The sequence below is a fragment of the Schistocerca serialis genome, chromosome 1 (assembly GCF_023864345.2).
Source record: "Schistocerca serialis cubense isolate TAMUIC-IGC-003099 chromosome 1, iqSchSeri2.2, whole genome shotgun sequence".
Taxonomy (NCBI): domain Eukaryota; kingdom Metazoa; phylum Arthropoda; class Insecta; order Orthoptera; family Acrididae; genus Schistocerca; species Schistocerca serialis.
Genome location: NC_064638.1, coordinates 522,466,889 through 522,488,071, shown reverse-complemented (window position 1 = coordinate 522,488,071; position 21,183 = coordinate 522,466,889). Strand labels below are relative to the sequence as shown.

General features: G+C 40.9%; 1 protein-coding gene across 1 annotated transcript in view; it reads right to left on the bottom strand.

Annotated features, from left to right (window-relative positions):
• LOC126457784 (ornithine aminotransferase, mitochondrial) overlaps positions 1–5,577 on the bottom strand; it is a 79,581-nt gene extending 74,004 nt beyond the window's left edge. The window contains exon 1 of the mRNA XM_050094380.1: positions 5,448–5,577. Coding sequence (XP_049950337.1) covers positions 5,448–5,505 — 58 coding nt within the window. The 5' untranslated portion in view covers positions 5,506–5,577. The remainder of the gene's footprint in view (positions 1–5,447) is intronic.
• Between the last annotated feature and the right edge of the window lie 15,606 nt (positions 5,578–21,183).

The window sequence follows — 21,183 nt, the reverse complement described above, 5'->3', positions numbered from 1 at the left end:
TTATGGTATTTGAGATACGTGCGTGAACAACGTACTGTTGGGAAGAGCAAACTCTCGAGTTTTACATGGTTCCCGCCAGATAGTAACACTGGCATCTGGAAGTTCGGAAATTTTTAAACCAAAGGATTACTAAAAGATGGATCGGTCGCACTGGACCAAATGATTCAGCCTTACATTACTGGCCTCCAAGGCCGCCGGACCTGACTGTGATTATTCCTTGTGGGGTTTTATAAAAGACTCTGTTTATGAGCCACCGTTAACAACAACAGTGAATGAACTGAGACATCGCATACAGCAGCTGTGGAAGCTGTAACTCAAGACATGCTCGCTGCAGTGTGGAAACAATTTGAATACCGCATTGACATACGCCGTGCACCTTAAGGGGGGCATATTGGACACCTAGGAAAAGCTATGAAAAAGAACTTTTTGAGTTTCCCGTTAATGAAAAAACAAAATTCATTGCATATGTTCATTAGTTTCAGAAATATAGACGTGCCAAATCGGATGATTCTTTTTGATACACCCTGTATATCCGTGCACAACCCGCGTGCCTCTAGCGGTAGCAACGTGTGTACACCGTCTGTCCAAAATGTTCCGAGACTGATTTTTTTTCTGGCTTATAAGCGATGTCCGCGCAGTAACTACGGTGACAGATTGAACTAACAACTGTGAATAACAGATGCGCGCTCGACCAGTCGGTTGTGCGCAGGCAATGCTAAGCAGTGGACGTGCGACCAGTAAGGTGTCAGCGTCGTTGTGTCACAATTCGCAATGGAGCAACGTCTCTAAATCACGTGTTCAAGACGTTCTTCAAAACGTTCTGAAAGAAAAATGGGTGCAAACTTTGTCCCGTACACCCTGACCCCCGAAATAAACGAACGACGCGTGCGAATTTGCCCGATTTGACTGAAATGTAAAACGTTGACTTCTTTTCTGAAAAAAACTCATCGTGGCTTACGAGACTTGGTGTTACATAAGAACCTATTACAAAACGACAAAGTACAGAAATTCACATGAATTGCCAACGATTTGCAAAAGGAAACTACATTCATGCCAATGTCAAGCGCGAGTTGAATACCAACCCACAGTAGGTCTTTCCTGACAGTTTCGAACGGTCTGAGCTCTTTACTCAAGCGTGAGACTATGCAACACACCTGAAGCAGTAAAACTACCGTCTTAACGTTTTTTTTAAATTTTTTATGGATCCAGTGTCGAAAATTTTTCGCTTGACTGTGTATGCGACGGTAGCTGATCGAGTAAAGAGTGCTAACGTCGGAATTATATGTTTAGAAGTCGCCTCAGTAAATATTTGTGACATGTTATAACAAAAGACAGTCATGTCTGTTAACCACATCCATACAGCTGAACTTACATTATGTAGGAAAATGGACTGCCAAACCAATTTCGTAAAAACTGAAACCAAAATTTCCGTTGGGTAAAACGAGACTATGAGTGTAGTGGACGAATAGCGCCCACTGTATCTTACTTAGCTAAGAGGAATGTATTCGCCAAACAGTAAAATGGTAAGAAAACCATTTTCTGTACCTCAGACATATGCGCACCAAATTCCCTTGTTACGTTATAGGTATGTTTCTGAATCAGTACTCGAATCGCCGAATTCCAGCTCAGCCTCATTCGTGAGATTTTAAAGAAATAACCCCGAAAAAAGGAAATTACTAAATGAGTCGATCTGGCGAGGAAAATCCATGACGACTTGGAGGAAGTCACTTTCCAAGCGCTGTTGAACCCTCAATAAAAGAAAGCCTACTTGGAAAAGAAGCTACGTGTGCAACAAGAATAAAAAATGAAATTAATCAGTTTAATGCTGTACACAATGCGATGTTGATCGTCATGTCCCTCCTTTTTGCCATATTCAGACCCTTCTTGAAATATTCTTGTTCGTAAATTTTTCTGCTTTGAAAACGTCAACAAGAAAGAATAATGGAGTTTATTTTATTATAGAAACTTCTCGGTGAGACAAATACGTAATAAAATCCTGTAATAACAACTGAGCACTGCAGTGCGCACGCGCAGTCAGGTCACTCCCTGCACAGCGGACTTTGCCGAGTAGAGCGGACAGGTCGCACACACTTGTCTCTGCTGTTTCGACGCACTGAGCAACGAAATGTTCAGTCATCCGACCATCTGATTTCCTGTAGCGTTAGGCCTATCGGCCAGAGTGCCACTACTCGAGTAGAGCGGACTAAACGCTGGCATCGCTTCTGGCCCTCTCCCTGCAACCGTCGATACGAAAAACGCGGTACTACAATCACGACCACTCACCGCAGAGATCTACATGACAAAACATAAACACTCCGCTCAAGACAGAACAGGAGCCATCATACAGAATGTTCTAAAAACACAGTAATAATAATACAATAATAATAATACGGCATAACTAACAGGTACGAGTGTACAAAGTAGTTGTCGACTTGAAAGTTACGTTGATCATCACTCTCATCAAGACAGCTTCCGACGGAAGTTCACGTTTCAGGCGTCATAATAGCGACTTCAGGAATTGGAATAAGTCTTGGAAACGATAAGGTCTTGTGATTACTGTCTTTGCGCGTAAAGACTTCGAAACGAAATATCCTTGGCCGAAAATTGCGGAATTGAGGTATAATTGCCTGTATCTTGAATTGTTATTATTGCAGTTTTTCTACAACACTCCAGGCAATACCGAAATGGTTTTTCTGACACGTCCGTAACCCTTTTCTTTTTCCATTCTCGACAGATACTCCAGAGGTAGGTAGAAGTACTTGCTAATCAATATCTCGTCTGCCAAGACCATATTTTCACACGTGAGATTGTAGAACAGAATAGAAACGAAGAAACTGTATTATGTTCCTCGTCGGATTACCTTCAACTCGAAATCGGAGTTAGCACAATAGTATCTGGAAACGGAGATCGCTCCAGTTTGATATTATCATATTACAGAGTGTATGTCAAAAGGTTCGCAATAATGTAAGTTAGAGGTAACTTAAAACATTCTACATTGCACAAGTCTTTGATATAGAACGACTGTTGTGCTCACAAGCGTAGCAATGCGACGGTTTCCGGAGGCGTGCGAGACTTGGCTGCAATCCTCAAGCGGAATTAACAACGTTTGGTACAATGACGGGCTGGTTCCAATATAAGTCTCATAAACAGTTAAGTCGTGGAAAACATACAAAAAGACATGTACACGATTCGCAAGGTGGATAATGTTCACGACGTTTCTTCCTATGTTGTGTCTAACAAACGGCGCGGCGGTAATAATTACATACGACCACAGAAATAACACAGCATTATTCAAAATTAGAAAGTGTTCACAGCAAACAGCATATCCTGCACCACCGTAGCATAAGTGCAAGGGAGGAAGAAGGCAACGAGGAGATGGATAACGTGAGATTGTTTTAGCCAAGCTCATTGCGAGGTAAAGATTGAGATGAGAAGAAAAAAACACAACAGGACGTACAGTTATAACAACAAAGTTTGCACTGCACATTTTACGAAGAGCTCCGTAACGTTGTTGCAGAAAAGTGTACTGAAGACTTCCTATTTTATAGCACTTAGAAACGTTCTTCAAGTTTTATTAATATCAGAACAGGTTGCTGGCCGTTTTCTCCTTTAGGAAGAAATACGAAATATTTCCGCGATACGTTTGTATTTTCCTGAAATCAACATTAATTTTTAATATACGAAATGTGAGGTAATTTAGCAGAAGCAGAGTTGTAACACTGATTCAGGAGAATGATCAGTTTTATACCTATGAGGGTTCAATAAGCGTCTGATGTTTGTGCTTCTGCTACCGTGACAAGGAAGCGAAAAGGTGTACACGACCCATCACTACAGTGTGTCAAACAATTGGAATGGCTGAAATATGTTGTTGACTTTTTGATACAATTACAGTTACCAAACCATCAGAATAATAAGTCATGGTTGCAAAGTACTGACGCGAATTATTTACAGAAGAATGCAAAGAAGGGTAGAAGCCAAGCTCGGGAATATCGCTCTTATTTTCGGAGAAATGTAGGAAAAACGCGAGGCAATACTGATCCTATGACTTATCTTAGACGTTAGGTTAAAGAAAGAGAAACTAACGTTTACAGTATTTATAGACAAATCTTTTGACGATATTGACTGGAAAGCACTGGTTGAAAAGCTGAAGGTAGCAGGGATGCAATACAGTCAGCGAAAGTTTATCTACATCTTGTACAGAAACCAGATTATAAGTGTTATAGTCGGATATGAAAGAAGGGCAGTAGTTCAGAATGGAGTGAGACAGGGCTGTGTCCTATCACCGACATTTTCAGTTTGAACTTGGATCATGCTATGTAGGAAATCAAGGGGAAGACGGACAGGGAACTAGTTCAGGGAGAAAAAAAGAAAGAGAACTTTGAAGTATGCGAACGACATGGTAATATTCTCTCAGAGATCTCAAAGGACTTGGAAGTGCAGTTGAATGAAATGTGCAGTGTCTTGAAAAGAGGCTATAAGACGGACATCAACGAAAGTAAAAGTAGGGTAATGGAATGAAGTCAAATTAAATCAGGCGATGCTGAGAGAATTAAATTAGGAAATGATGCATTAAAAATAGAGGACGAGATTTGCTATTTGGTGAGCAAAGTAACTGATGATGGCCAAAGTGCAGAGTAATAAAATGCAGACTGGGTACAGCAAGAAAGATATTTCTGAAAAAGACAAAGTTTCTAACATCAAATATATTCTTAATAGTCAGGAAGTATTTTCTGAAGACATTGTAGGGAAGCGAAATGTGTGGGATAAACAGTGTAGAAAATGGTTCAAATGGCTCTGAGCACTATGGGACTTAACTTCGAAGGTCATCAGTCCCCTAGAACTTAGAACTACTTAAACCTAACTAACCTAAGGACATCACACACATCCATGCCCGAGGCAGGATTCGAACCTGCGACTGTAGCGCCTTTAACCGCTTGGCCACCCCGGCCGGCTAAACAGTGTAGAGAAGAGGGGAATGAAAGTTTCTGGAACATGGTGTTCCCGGAGAATGGTGAAGATTAGATGCGTAGATCAGATAACTGATGAGGAGATACGAAATGGAATTGGGATGAAAAGAAGTTCGTGGCACATTTTGATTAAAGAAAGGGAACGGTGACAAATACAGCCTGATGCCATTCCCGAATGGCTAAGTTGGTAATGAAGAGGTTTCAACTGGGTGCGAATTATAGAGAGATAGTTACTCTTGAGTATAGTAAGCAGGTTCTTATGAGTATAGGTTGCGGTAATTGTGTAGAGATCAGTGGGCTTGCACGGATCGACTAGCGTGGAGATCTGCAACAAAACAGTATTAGGACAGAAGACCACGGCAGTAACGTATACCGCACAGAGTATTGAAAATGGAATGTAGTCGAATTAAATTAGGCTGTGCTGAGAGAATCATAGTAGGAAATGTCTCACTAAAAGCAGTAGACGAAGCCTTCACGCACCTTTGAGAAGACATCTCGCCGTGGAGAAGGCGCGCGCTGTTACTCGTACGACAGACATGGTTAGGTAGCGCCTGTATCCCTCGGTGCCTGCTGGCGTACTGGCTGCTCTATTGCTCACGGTTCGGGGAGGTCGGCCACACAGGGAGGTCTGGGAGGCGCGCACCGCCTTATCACCGACTGTCGCGTCGCGCTGATTGGCTGTCGGAAAACAACTGCCTGCCTGGCCACCATATCACACGGAACTGGAGAGAGCCCCGGGTGTCCGGAGGAGCTACTTACACGCCTTACGCAAGCGTGGCCCCGTTATAATAATTTAGTTCCATGTCGCAGACATTCCACGCACTTATCTGTTTGTGAAAGACGCATCTGTAAATTTTCTTCGTTGTATTATCGTGCAAATGATTTAAATAAGAAAACTGTGGCATTTCGTTCAGGTAACACTAACTGCAGTTGTGGAGGGAAGAATAGAAAAGAAAAGCTGGCCGAAGTGGGCAAGCGATTCTAGGCGCTACAGTCTGGAACCGCGCGACCGCTACGGCGCAGGTTCGAATCCTGCCTTGGGCATGGGTGTGTGTGATGTCGTTAGGTTTAAGTAGTTGTAAGTTCTAGGGGACTGATGACCTCAGATGTTAGTCCCGTAGTGCTCAGAGCCATTTGAACCATTTTTTTTTATTAGAAAAGAGAGTAACAATGTTTACGCAAAATTGAACCTATCACTCGGAAGGCAACTGTATGGGACTGGATGTGGAGCCCATAACGGGATCAAAACAATTTCAGATCATCTCCCTGTGGACTTCGTATACATCATTGTGAAAATTTTCTAATTTTTTTTATTTATTTATTTATTTATTTATTTTTTTTTTTACAGCGTTCGATTGGAAGCTCTCAAAGAGTTCTGTGATTCTTCGTTGTCGTTTCGGAATCCAGGCTGGAATGGATTTCTGATAGACGTACAGTCAGCTCACGTACACTATCTGATATGCATCTACATCTACATCATTACTCTGCAAATCACAATTAAGTGCTTGGACAAATGGTTTATCGAATCACCATTCTCGAACAGGTCGCGAGAAAAACGAACACGTATATCTTTCCGTGCGAGCTCTGATTTATTTTGTTGTGATGATCATTTCTCCCTATGTAGGGCTCCAACAACTTGTTTCCACACTCTGAGGAGAAAGCTAGTGATTGAAATTTCATGAGAAAGTCCGGCCGCAGCGAAAATGTATTTGTTTCAATAACTGCCACCCCAGTTCGTGTATCATATCCGTGGTGCTGTCTCCCGTACTTCTGGATCAAAAGTATCTCGGTATCCCCATGTAAATTCACCCGTAAATGTCACGAGTGGAGGACGTGCCAAAGTAAAAAGGGGCGGCGAGCACTAAGCTGTCACTTGGGTATCACATCCATCAGGGACATTTCAATCCTTCTAAAGTTGGCCAGGTCGACTGTTAGTATTGTGACTGTCAAGTAGAAACGCGAAGGAACGTCCACAACTAAACCGAGACCAGGCAGGCCTCAGGTTCTGATGGACTGGGATCGTCGCAACTGCGGAGGGTGGTCATAAAATACTCGCAAGAAGTCGGCAGAAGGAATCACCCGTGGGTTCCAGAATACTACCAGCTGTCCACATAGGACAATTTCTGTGCGTTCCGCGTGAAAATAACGGAGGACAATAGCCGAGCAGCTCCTCATAACGGACAAATTTTTGTGGTCAGTGTCAAGGGACGCTTGAGGTGGTACAGAGAGCGACGGCACTTGATAGTGGATAACTGGAAATGAGTGATCTGCAGTGATCAATCACGCTGACACTGTGATAACATAATGGAAAGGTTGGGGTTTAGCGATCCCTGGAGAACGTTACTTGCGATCATGTGTAGTGCCAACAGTGAAGTAGGGACGCTGTGCTCTTAAGGTATGCGGATGATTTTCGTGGTTAGGGAGTGGTATCTTTAGCGGCCTGAAGAAAGCGCTAAATGCGAAAGAACATGATCACTTTTTACAGTAATGTGTACTGTTTAAAGTAGAAGGACAATTCAGACATGATGACTGCGCATATCAGCATAACAGGCAGTATCTGTGAGGCTTTCGTTTGCGGATAGTAATGACATTTCTGTTGTTCACTGGCCTGTCCAGACTACCGACCTGAACGCTATGGAACACCTATCGGATGAGTTAGAACGTCGACTTCGCTCCAGACCTTAGTGTCCCACATAACTATCTTCTCCGGTTTCGACTCCTGAGAAAGAATTGACTGCCGTTCCTCCACATACATCCAGATACACTATATGATCAAAAGTATCTGGACACCTGGCTGAAACTGACTTACAAGTTCGTGGCGCCCTCCATCAGTCATGCTAGAATTTGATACGGTGTTGGCCCACCCTTAGCCTTGATGACAGCTTCCTCTCTCGCAGGCATACTTTCAATCAAGTGCTGGAAGGTTTCTTGGGGAATGGTAGCCCATTCTTCACGTAGTGCTGCACTGTGGAGAGGTACCGATTTCGGTCGGTGAGGCCTGTTACTAAGTCGCCGTTCCAAAACATCCCAAAGGTGTTCTTTAGGATTCAGGTCAGGACTCTGTGCAGGCCAGTCCATTACAGGGATGATATTGTCATGTAACCACTCCGCTACAGGCCGTTCATTATGAGCAGGTGCTCGATCGTGTTGAAAGATGCAATCGTTATGCCCGAATTGCTCTTCAACAGTGGGAAGCAAGAAAGTACTTAAAACATCAATGTAGGCCTGTGCTGTGATAGTGCCACGCAAAACAACAAGGGATGCAAGGCCCCTCCATGAAAAACAGGACCACATCATAACACCACCGCCTCCGAATTTTACTATTGGCACTACACACGCTGGCAGATGACGTTCGCCGGGCATCCGCCATACCCACACCCTGCCATCGGATCGCCACATTGTGTACCGAGATTCGTCACTCCGCACAACGTTTTTCCACTGTTCAGTCGTCCAATGTTTACGCTCCTTACACCAAGCGAGGCGTCGTTTGATATTTACCGGCGTGATGTGTGGCTTATGAGCAGCCACTTGATCATGAAATCCAAGTTTTCTCACCTCCTGCCTAACTGTCATAGTACTTGCAGTAGATCCTGATACAGTTTGGAATTCCTGTGTGATGGTCTGGCAAGGTTTCTGCCTGTTACACATTACCATGCTCTTCAACTGTCGGCGGTCTCTGTCAGTCAACAAATGAGGTCGGTCTTTACGCTTTTGTGCTGCACGTGTCCTTCACGTTTCCACTTGACTATCACATCAGAAACAGTGGACTTAGGGATGTTTAGGAGTGTGGAAATCTCGCGTAACGACGTATGACACAAGTGACACCCAATCACCTGAACACGTTTAAAGTCCGTGTGTTGCGCAGAGCGCCGCATTCTGCTTCCTCATGGTGTCTAATGCCTAATGAGGTCGCTGATGTGGAGTACCTGGCAGTGGGTGCCAGAATAATGCACGAAATATAAAAAAAAATATTTTTGAGGGCGCCTGGATACTTTTGATCACATAAACACGGAGGGTGGACACACCCTCTCTCAGTGACCATTAATAGGTGTCCTGTAGCATAAGTTCAACACTAGGTGAGGATCGACCAACACCCTCAGCCAATTCCACCACCCGCCGTCACACTTCTCTGAAGCAACACTTTTGTAGCAGCGTTTGTACTTCTAAATACATCAATTTGAAAACTAAACTACAAAATTTTAGGAGAATAAACTAGCACGAACATTAAAGTGTCTCGAAAATGGCAAGGAATGCTACAAAATTACAACCTTCGTTTATCACATGATACTTTTCAGTTACCTGCGCACATGGGTCGCTTTCGGCCTCACCAATGAGTTTTCAGACAGATAAAGGAGCACATTCACAGCCTGCCTGTATCTGCTGACAATATCTGTTGGCAACAACAAATCCGAACACGGTTCTTAAGGCAACACGTAAAATCAGCAAACCACAGGCAGTGGAGCAATGGGAAACAGAAAAAGACCTTCCACCAAGAAATAAAATAACAGAAAGATTGACTTCCTAAACGCAGGCGGAAATGACTGAAAGAAATAGAGCTCCCATCATTATATGCTCACGTAGTCCGCAGTCACGTGTTCATTGTTGTTGTTGTGGTCTTCAGTCCTGAGACTGGTTTGATGCAGCTCTCCTTGCTACTCTATCCTGTGCAAGCTTTTTCATCTCCCAGTACCTACTGCAACCTACATCCTTCTGAATCTGCTTAGTGTATTCATCTCTTGGTCTCCCTCTACGATTTTTACCCTCCACGCTGCCCTCCAATACTAAATTGGTGATCCCTTGATGCCTCAGAACATGTCCTACCAACCGATCCCTTCTTCTGGTCAAGTTGTGCCACAAACTTCTCTTCTCCCCAATCCTATTCAATACTTCCTCATTAGTTATGTGATCTACCCATCTAATCTTCAGCATTCTTCTGTAGCACCACATTTCGAAAGCTTCTATTCTCTTCTTGTCCAAACTATTTATCGTCCATGTTTCACTTCCATACATGGCTACACTCCATACGAATACTTTCAGAAATGACTTCCTGACACTTAAATCAATACTGGATGTTAACAAATTTCTCTTCTTCAGAAACGCTTTCCTTGCCATTGCCAGCCTACATTTTATATTCTCTCTACTTCGACCATCATCAGTTATTTTGCTCCCCAAATATCAAAACTCCTTTACTACTTTAAGTGCCTCATTTCCTAATCTAATTCCCTCAGCATCACCCGATTTAATTAGAGTACATTCCATTATCCTTGTTTTGCTTTTGTTGATGTTCATCTTATATCCTCCTTTCAAAACACTGTCCATTCCATTCAACTGCTCTTCCAAGTCCTTTGCTGTCTCTGACAGAATTACAATGGCATCGGCGAACCTCAAAGTTTTTATTTCTTCTCCATGACTTTTAATACCTACTCCGAATTTTTCTTTTGTTTCCTTTACTGCTTGCTCAATATACAGATTGAACAACATCGGGGAGAGGCTACAACCCTGTCTTACTCCCTTCCCAACCACTGCTTCCCTTTCATGTCCCTCGACTCTTATAACTGCCATCTGGTTTCTGTACAAATAATGTCAGTGATTAATGAAATAGTGATGGTGGTGAATGCACCCAGAGATTTTACCATATATTGTGTAAATTATGACAAAACTGTGAGTTTTTTCCTAACCTAGTTATTAAATCAATTACACTACACATTTCCTTCTAAAATTTTTGTGGTGGCGCAGAGTGGCCGTGCGATTATAGGCACCATGTCACTGATTGCGCGGCCCCTCCCGCCGAGTCCTCCCTCGGGCATGGGTGTGTGTGTTGTCCTTCGCATAAGTTACTTTAAGTAGTGTGTAAGTCTAGGGACCGATGACCTCAGCAGTTTGGTCCCTTAGGTATTCACACACATTTGAACATTTTTAAAATTTTTGGAAGAATGCCTTTCAAGCGGTACATTTCTCTGAATTACAGTTTCTTGGGCAATATACTAAAAAGACGTTCTAAGAAGTGGCGTAAAAAAGTTGGGTTTATTATAGCATTTAATATATTTCGTTGTTATTGTCACTAAGAGCGTAGGCATGTGTTGTACTGTAACAGTTAGAGCGACGGCAAGTCATATTTCTCCAAGGAGGGAGGGGCGGGGGGGGGGGGGGGAGGGGAGGAGAAGAGGGGTGACCGTAACAAACGGAGACCTGCCTCGAGCCCCCACCACGCCTAACAGAAGTCAAAGCTGGATCCGCGCATGGTGATTTCGAAACTAAAGTCGGAAGACCCGCAAGAATAACGTTCACAGTAATGACATTGTACTCAACCTTAACTGACAGAGAAGGAGATTGGATGCGTCGTTTTTTCTCCACATGGTAAGGTAAAACCTGTTGTTATCGTCTAACCAGTTCGTTTCCGGGACTGGAAGTGAATCACACCAGGTAGAACACACGAGGTGAAATATCGTTATTCTTATACACAAATGCTTAAATCATATGATATAAAAGCCCGCGGGGTAGCCGAGCGGTCTGAAGCGTCTTGTCACCGTCCGCGCGGCTTCCCGTGTCGGAGGTTCGAGTCCTCCCTCGGGCATGTGTGTGTGTCGTCGTTAGCGTAAGTAAGTTTAAGTTAGATTAAGTAGTGTGTAAGCTTAGGGACCGATGACTTTGGATGTTTGGTCCCATAAGCCCTTACCACAAATTTACAAAATTTATGATATAAATATATGTATTACGTTTTAACGCTGGCGTAAACAGTGAAGAATGACACAGGCCAACGATTGAAAAGCTTTTTTGCTGAAAATACCTTATTCTTATGTTTTTAAGGTGGGAAATCGAAATATGATACTAAAAAAACTGTATAGCCGACCATTTCTTCACATTTTACAGTTATATTTATTAACTTAAGTGATTTTTTAAAGAATTTAACAGCTTTTATGTAATTAAAATAATTTTAAAAGGAGGTGTAATGAATGTAGATGATGTTGGTAACACTGCTGAAAAACATTTGCTGTCAAAAAAATGTCGATTCTAGTCTTATGTTAACAGATGGTGTTTTGTTTACTGTTAACCTAACCTCACTTTCCTGTTTCATGTACATGTGCTCAGTAAGGAGAATAAGTCTTTAGATTTGCTGTTCCTATGACATGGAAGGAGCCAAGAAATCATTCCAATGATTGCGCTACTTTTGTAGTGTTGATATTACTGGTCATAATTCGAAAAACAAGAAGGTAATAAGCTACCCTAACCTTCCGTCCACCATCCTACCAGTAGGGAATGGTGTAGATTTGCCGGTTTCTGAACCACCAGATGATTTAAATTCTATTCCAACAGAAGTATTTTCTGATGTACAATGTGATTTAGATAAACAAGATGATGATGAATTCCATTGTAATACAGAAAGTCTAGAGCCCAAATTGTTTACTCAGACCGAGCTTAACGATTTGGTTACGGATCTGGGCTTAACCAAACAAAAAGCTGAATTGCCTGGCTCTAGATTAAAGGAAAAGAACTTGAGTGTTGGAAACAGCAAATACATAAATAGAAAGAGAGAGCAGCAATTTTCCAAGTTTTTTTCAACAAGAAGGTGATTTAGTGTACTGCTCAGGCACTCCCAGTCTGATGAATGAGTTTGGTATTGAATACAAAAAGGAAGACTGGAGGCTGTTTATTGATTCATCCAAAACTAGTTTAAAGGCTGTTTTATTACACAATGGTAACATGTATGCATCTATACCTGTTGGACATTATGTACATATGAAAGAAAGCTATGAAAACCTAGAAATACTGCTAAATAAAATAGTCTATTCTGCTCATGGTTGGATCTTATGTGGCGATCTAACAGTAACATGCATGCTCCTCAGTCAGCAAGGTGGCTTTACCAAATTTCCATGTTTCTTGTATGAATGGGACAGTAGGTCTAGGGATCAACACTGGTGCAGAAAGAACTGGCTTGTGAGGGAGTCTTTAAAACCTTGTGAGAAGAACATTCTACGCAAAAACCTTGTAGATCCAAAAAACCTACTCCTACCTCCTCTACAAATAAAGTTAGGCCTAATGAAACAGTTTGTAAAGGCTTTGCCTAAAGATGGACCATGTTTTAAGTATCTCTGTCAAAATTTTCCACACCTTTCAGAAGCTAAACTAAAAGAAGGTGTCTTTGTCAGATCTTACATTAGAAAACTGGTGTCTGATGTTAACTTTGAATCCACAATGACCTTAAATGATAAAGAAGCATGGGTATCATTCAAGCAAGTCGTTACAAAGGTCTTAGGATATGAAAAAGACCAAGAATATATTTCTATTACAACTACAATGTTAATGAAGTTTAAAACTTTAGGATGTTTTCACAAGCTGCGACATTGTCGCGAATAAGACAGTGACCCTTTGGCGTTACTGCCAATTTACAGAAATCAAAGTTTGTAAAAAAGGAAGTAAACTTCCTTGGTCATGTTATCTCTTCTGAGGGAATCTCTCCCGATCCTAACAAACTGTCTGCAATAAGGAACTTCCCTGTGCCTTCACCAAAAGACAATTAAAAGGGTTTCTAGGGTTAACGTCTTTCTTTCGTCGCTTTATACCAAATCAATCCATGAACAGTCCAGTGTTGCACAATCTATTAAAGAAAAACGTTCATTGGGTATGGACCTCTGAATGTCAGCAAGCCTTTGACAAAATCAAACAAGCTCTTCTGAATAGCAATATCCTCAGTCATCCGGATATGAACTACGAATTCTGCATTTCTTGTGACGCCTCATTTCAAGGCTTGGGCGCTTGTTTGTTCCAGCTAAAGAAAACTAGAGATAAATAAGAGATTAGGATAGTTAGTTTCGCCAGTCGTGTGCTGACGGAGTGCGAGAGATCGTACTCTGTTACAGAATTAGAAGGATTGACAGTTGTATGGGCGTTCCGCCGTTTTAATTATTACATTTATGGCCATCCGATCAAAGTGTATTCCGACCATCAAGCTCTTAGCTTTCTCCTTTCGTGTAAGCTCTATTATCCGAGGCTTACTCGCTGGTGCCTATTTCTACAGGAGTACAATTTCGAAATTGTTTACGTGAAAGGCAAGAACAACATCGTTGCAGATGCACTGTCACACATGCCGGAAGGTATGCCGGAGCCTACGGAACTTGTAGAACAGATTTCCAATCACAAGATACTTCTTATGAAAGATCCCTTGAATCGTAGTCTTTGCCGACAGATGGGTACTCTGCAAGAAAGTGACCGTAAATGGAAGAGAGTCAAACAGCTTCTACAAGACAACCCCAATCATCGTTTGTCGAAATTTTATAAGTCACACAATGGTGTTTTATTTCATCGTACATTTATGTTGACGGAGCAATGGTGTGTTTGTATTCCTGAGGAGTACGTTGAATATCTCATATGGTACACTCACCTATCCTGGGGACATTATGGCCCCAAGAAGTGTAAAAGAAAGATTTCTGCCTATTGCTACGTACCCAATCTGCATAAGAGAATTCATAAACTGCTAAGCACTTGTTTAATCTGTCAGAAGGCAAAGCCCTTCAATCTTTCAAATGTCATACCTTTGAATCCTATCTACACTGAGCGTCCTAACCAAATAGTCAGTCTCGACTATGCAGGTCCACTTCCTAGAGGAAGAGGAGATGCTAAGTACCTCGCTGTTTTGCTAGACCTCTTCACTAAGCACGTGCGTTTATACGCGATGAAGTCTTCCGCTGCAAAATCTTTAATAAGACGAATAGAAAAGGATTATTTTCCTCGTTTTGGTAAGCCGGAAACCATGTTGTCTGATAATGCTTCGAACTTCGTTGGAAAAGAGTGGAGACAGTTTCTTGCGAATAATGGTATTAGACAGATTCTAATCTCAAGATTTAGACCGCAAAGTAACCCGACAGCACGAGTCTTCAAAGAATTTAATCGTTTTATTCGCACCTATGTACCGAACCAGCAAACACGGTGGGTCGATTTCGTTACTCCATTTGAAGAGATTGTAAATAATCTTCCGCACACTTCGACCGGTTTCACACCTTCAGAACTAATCTCCAGGCAAAGGGAAAGCAATGAATGGACTGATCCTATCCCCAAGATAGAAGGTCCAGAAGTCAATCTAGATAATAAGTTAAGACAAGCCCTGATCTCTCTCACAACTCATGCCAATTTAAGAAAAAAGGCATTTGACAGGCATGTCAATAAAGTTCTGTCGTATCGTTTGAACGAGCGTGTTCTTCTGAGGACACACTTCAAACCATCTCTCATCTTACGTAAAAATCGTAAGTGGCAACACCTATACGAAGGACCGTTTGTTATAGTCAGGAAGCCGCATATTGGTTGTTACGTGTTGACAGATCCAGTTAGTGGACGAATAAAAGGACTTTACCACCATGTAGACCTAAAGAAGTACCATGAAAAACATTTTAAAAAATATATCATTTATTATGTTAAGCTGCAACTTTAAACAAGAGTGTGATCTGTTTAGAAAGTATGTGAGTCAACAGCATGTCCATGTATTCTGCAGGTGACGTAATCATTTGAGTGAGGTGGACACAAAGTAATGATGGAGCTTGAAAGATATGAAGTGATTGAAGAAGGTACTCTACGTATTTGGAAAATAAGATTTGCTTTAGTTTTAAGGTAGTTTTAAGTTTCTTGAGCAATAGAAGACTGCAGTCGTTGAATTGAGTAAGGGATGTGCCAAAGTGCCACCTGCTGCTTTAGTTTTAAGTTATGGCAAATCTCCTTTTTACCAAGTAGTAAAGGTTTTCTTTAAATCCCTCATTCAGACCAGAATGTCCGTATATGTGAAGTAACCTAAGTTAAGCTTTCAAAGGATTGATATTTTAAGTCGCTAGAACCATGTACGGTGCAAAACTGATACATTGCAATCTGTCGATTACACCGAGTATAAGCAGCAACATATAGTTAATGTACAAAGAAATGAATAATGGTACCCGCAACTGGAGACCAACTTTAATTTATTTATTACTATGAGTCAACCAGCTAAGAAATTTGCATTTATAATAAGAATTAGGTCCTGTATTGAAGAAACTTAGAGAGACTATTCCTATGTAACGAGTATTATACAGAAACCTTCGATATTAAGACACCTAGTTGAGGACTGAGATAATCTGCTTATATTCTTCTGCTATGTCCGCATGCCGTGATTTTGAGATATATTTGAAGATGCTTTGGAAGCGGATTTGTGCGACATTTTAATACTGAAGTCAAGTTATGCCACGTGGATGACATTAAAAACGGTGGAGCCGAAGAATGAATTTGCTCAACTGATTATTTCACCTATTATCTATCTTCGTATCTTTTATTTCCTTGCACTATCCTATTGTATTTTTCTTCTTTAGCATTTTTACCTTTCTACCCTACCCGGTAGGGGAAGAAATTTGGAAATTGGTTCAAAAGACTTGACGTGTGTATATTGTGTGTATTGACGATCGTGGCTCGTTAGTTAATGCGTATCTGCAGTTACTTATCGAAACGTGATGTAAATCTGATTTGCTGTGAGCAAAAGCATCCTAGGAAATATGAATAATTTTCCCGATTTCTGTTAGATGAAGTTTTGAACGTGAATTGTTCGGCACGCCAAAGAGGGTATATTTTACTGATTATTGATGTAACCGAGTAAATGAACAAAGAAACTTAAAAAAAAGGCTGTTAGAGAACAATGAAAAAAGGAAAAGAATCAGATTTAAGATACATATGAAAGCTAACATGCTTCAGAAGCACCATTCAGAATAGCAAACACGTTTTTCGTTAGGTCTTGGACAGTAATAAAAAAAAAACTATGTATATTTGGTAAATGATCCTTACATGATAAGTAATTTTAGCATTAACTGTACTACTCTGTAGTATAAAGACACCTAAATGGACACGTATGGATTGATGCGTGTGACTCAGTGACAAAATGATGGACACGTGTGTAAAATCGTAATTTGACACAGGTATGGACACGAAAACTAGTTATCCCTCGTGTGAATCAAAACTGTAATAAACTTATGGACACGAGTGATGTTCCGCGTGTGAAGTAGCATTACAAGTATTCTCACGTTGCAGCGACGATACAGTGACTATCAGTCAAAGGATAGACAAGCTATTGTACTCACTGCAATAGGTGACAGTAGTCATTTTCATCGATGACTGTTCTTCGTCGCTGGTGCAGTCAATTTACCGTCCAGGTTGACCATGTCGCCTTGACGAGCTGCTCCAGTACCCATGATTCAACAAAACGCACAAGTTATAAAACGATTGGTAGCCACTGAACTATCTGCCTCGTGCAGGACGCGGACTGCCAACGCTGTTAAACCGCCAGTTCGTTACCACGTGACTGTGAAGCACTGTGGCAACATTCAATGACTGCTCGCCGGCTCACACTCAACAATAAGCATTCCTCTCCATAACGGGCGCAAGCGTGCTCAAGATTTGAGAAGAAAATGGACATAAAAATAATAAAACGTTGATAAACTACGCACGATTTTACTGTATTTACATTAAAAGGACACTAATGATGACTTTTCCTTAACTATGAAAATTGCTACGGCAATATTGCTAAATACATTGCTTAAGAAAGACCTGTACAAGACAAAACGGGTTTTGCTAATATCTGCTAACGAAAGAATATAAAACCTAGACGCAAAATATGAATAATATACAATGTATATGTACATAGTCTATGTAGTAATTTTTATTGTCTTAAATTCTTACTCTATATTCCCTTAGATTAAGATGCTAGTTAATGAGCAAGTCCTAATACAGATTTTTTTTCTGTACTTTCATGTGCTGAAACATGAATTGGAATGAGATTAAGACAGCCAACAAACTGACTCATTTGTCATTTAACCAGTCATCAACTTTCCTGATTCCCGACATGACCCGATGGATCGTCGAGTCAAGAAATATCACTTCCCCCTTCACATAGTGAAATTCCCAGTGCTTTCCACCAGAATGTGAAAAGGTGATCCCCAGTTTTAGTGCAATGAAAAGTGACAGGTGATGAAAGAATTTCCCTGTGAAAATCATCCGAGTTCATGGGAAATACTACCAACTACAAAGTGAAGAGTGATGTCGCTACGAGAAAGACATAAAAGTTTTATGTTCTGTTCACAATTGGCGGAAATGCACCAATACTGTAATAGAATTTTTTTCTTGTTGTCAATATTTATGTATATTTGTATCTGTATGTGTATTTAATTTGTACTGGTATCTATGTTAGTATTTCAATGTTTCAATTGACTGAATGAGAGTAATTCTTGAGAACACGCAGAAAAGGAACCTATGTTAAATCCTTGAACACTTATGATGGCATCATGCTACAACCAAGTTTGTTAATGATCAAGCAACTGTGATTAGTTTTGACGACTTAGTGTGAAACGTATATAATTCTATGTGCCTTATGTCATGTTTGTTTTGCTCCATACAAGAAGAGATCCTTAAATACTTCATTCACTAAGTATGTGAATCCAATAATATTACGATTGCGCGTGAGTCGTAACGATCTTTCAGACTCATTACTCCTCATGCGGGAAGCGATGTAATATTATTGGTATTTCCGTCCTATGAAAGCTTTGAGTATTCTTTGAAAGACATTTGTTTTGTATAATTTACATAACTGTAAAGATGCGCATCTAGCGCGGACGCTAATACATCGATTACGCAGTCAAAGAAACATTTTAACAGAAGCTGAACTGTCGTTCCGCTTCGATCTAAATAAAAGATGACAGTAAAAAAACTTTGGTAGATCTTCAGATTTTTTAATGTACTTCTGCTTGTGGTGTGAAAGCGTGAAGAAAGTCGACTTTAAGCTAAAAAAGTGAGCGGTCTTTTCAGCGTGCAGACAACATTATTAATTAATAACATTCAAGTAATTTATGTTCGAAACTGTAACTCGGCAAGCTATTGTTATCGGAGGTGTTGAACAGTGCAAGAATTGTCTTTAACGAAGGAGAAAAGTGACTGTAATTTGTGACAAAAACGCGAACATAGGAGCTAGTACAGGACAGGTTGAAATCTGATCGCACCACAGAGTTAGATAATTACTTGTGTAAGTTATACTGTCTATAAAGTAGCTCTAATTGCTTGTGAGAATTATCAGAATATATTTAGTGTTTACCAGATTTCTTATTCTATTCTTTTCCTTTATATTTTTTTTTAACCTCCATGTCATATTATTTTTAGAAATGTCAAACAGCCTTTACTACAGCAGAAAATACTGCGGCATCCTGGTCGTGTACAGAAGGCCGCTCCTTGTCTTCTATACAACTCATAGCTGCCCCATTTATGAATGATTTCATTTGCAAATGCAATTTGTTTTTACTATTCATTGTTAAAGATACAATCTATGACCGAGAGTTCTGAGGAAAATTTATTTAATAAAGGTTTTCGAGAAGCCAAAGAACAACTAGGCGAAGAACTGATCTGGTATGATTTTTTTTTTCGTAATTTAATTGAAAGCTTTGTTGCTTTGGTAAAAATAAAATTGGTTCTTTTTGTCGTGACAGAATAAATTACTATTAATCACACCAGATTTGTCGGAGAACAGCAGCAACATGTGTAATTGATCCAGCTTCAAGAAATTCTATTATCTTTTAGCGGAAAATTCGTGCGGTACTCTCCGACGTTAGAAAAGTCGTGGTGTTCCGTTCGGAGCAGGAGGCGGCTGTCTTTTCTCATTCGCGATATCGAAAATTACTAAAAAATGAACAGAAATTTTTTTTCGGAGGAAGATCGCGCGGAGAAAACAGACTGAAGTTACATGAAAGAAACCTAAGGGACCAACTAATTGGATTTGTACGAACATATAAACGGAACTGAAAGAACTTGGAATAAATACTATAGCGATGTCGTCACGACAGCCTCCTGTTCCGACAGAACACACGCTGGATCATAAGCTGCATAAATCTTTTAAACAGAAAAGATTATCACAAGTATAATTAATGAAAATAAGGTTGAGAGATTTTCTTTGAAATTAAATAAACTTCAAGGCTTCAAGTATTATATTATGAAACGGAAACTTACATTAACATGGCCACCCATTGTGGCGGTGGAGCGAATTTTCATGATACACATTCTCGCTTGTTTGTGGCTACATATATTTTTAATCACTTAAACTCTTAAATTTACAATAAAATGATTATATCAGTATGGAGCACAACACTTTTGCGTCCGACTCGCAACACATTCACAGAAGAACAGCTAGAGAGCGGCGCGGCTCCCTGCAGAAGTAAAAGTTGGCAATTGTTATTTTGAAACATAGATGCATCGTTTTTTTACTGATCGATAGCAGCGTATAACAGTTTATAGCTATCGTGATATTCTGCGCTTTTCAGGAGCGCGGCAAAGATATCTGGTTACAACATTCATTGGTATATGTTAAAAGTTCGCACATACTGACGCGAATACAGAAAAAAAACTTTTACATGTTAAAAATCGCAGTGATAAAAGCTGTAATGTCACAGACAACAGATGATGATAAGTAGCATTTTCCACGCAATCGTCAAACCCTACCCTTCCATCGGATTGCCACAGGGTGCAGCGCGATTCATCACTCAGAATCACTCGTTTCCAGTCATCTGCTACCTGATGTTGTCGCTCTTGCATCAGCTCAAGCGAACTACACAACGAGGTGGCTTATGAGGAGCCGCTCGACCATTGTCCCCCTTTGCTTTTAACTCCTCACACAGCCATTGTGCTAGCTCCTCTGCTGGTAGCTCTTCGAAACTCGCGAGTTATTTCGCCTGCTGAGTTTATACGGTTTTCTACAGCCCCCCTCTGCAATGTCCAACGATCCCTGTCCATCAGTACAAGAGGTCCGCCTTGTCTTGGTTAAGGGGAGGTCATTTGCTCGCACTTCCGCTTCACGGTGATAGTCGACTTGGGCATCTTTAGAACGGTTGAAATGTCGGCTTGGTTACTCAGGTGACATTCAGTGACCAGTTCATGTTCGAAGTTACTGATCTCTCCTGATCGCCCCATCCTGCTGCTACCACTTCTCTACTGAGAACGCGATACTCCACGTATCTTTCTACAGGGTGAAAAGTATTTAACCCGACAAACTCTGGGAGGTTGTAGGGGACATCAAAACAAATATTTTTCCCTAATGTCATTTTTTCCTATGAGGAGTATTTAAACAGGCAGAGGAAGATTTCTCTGGCGGCAAATTAATTAGAGCAACAAACACTTTTCCATTTTTTTATGACAAAGAGACAACAACTAGGTAGCAGATACGGCCCAATTAAACAGT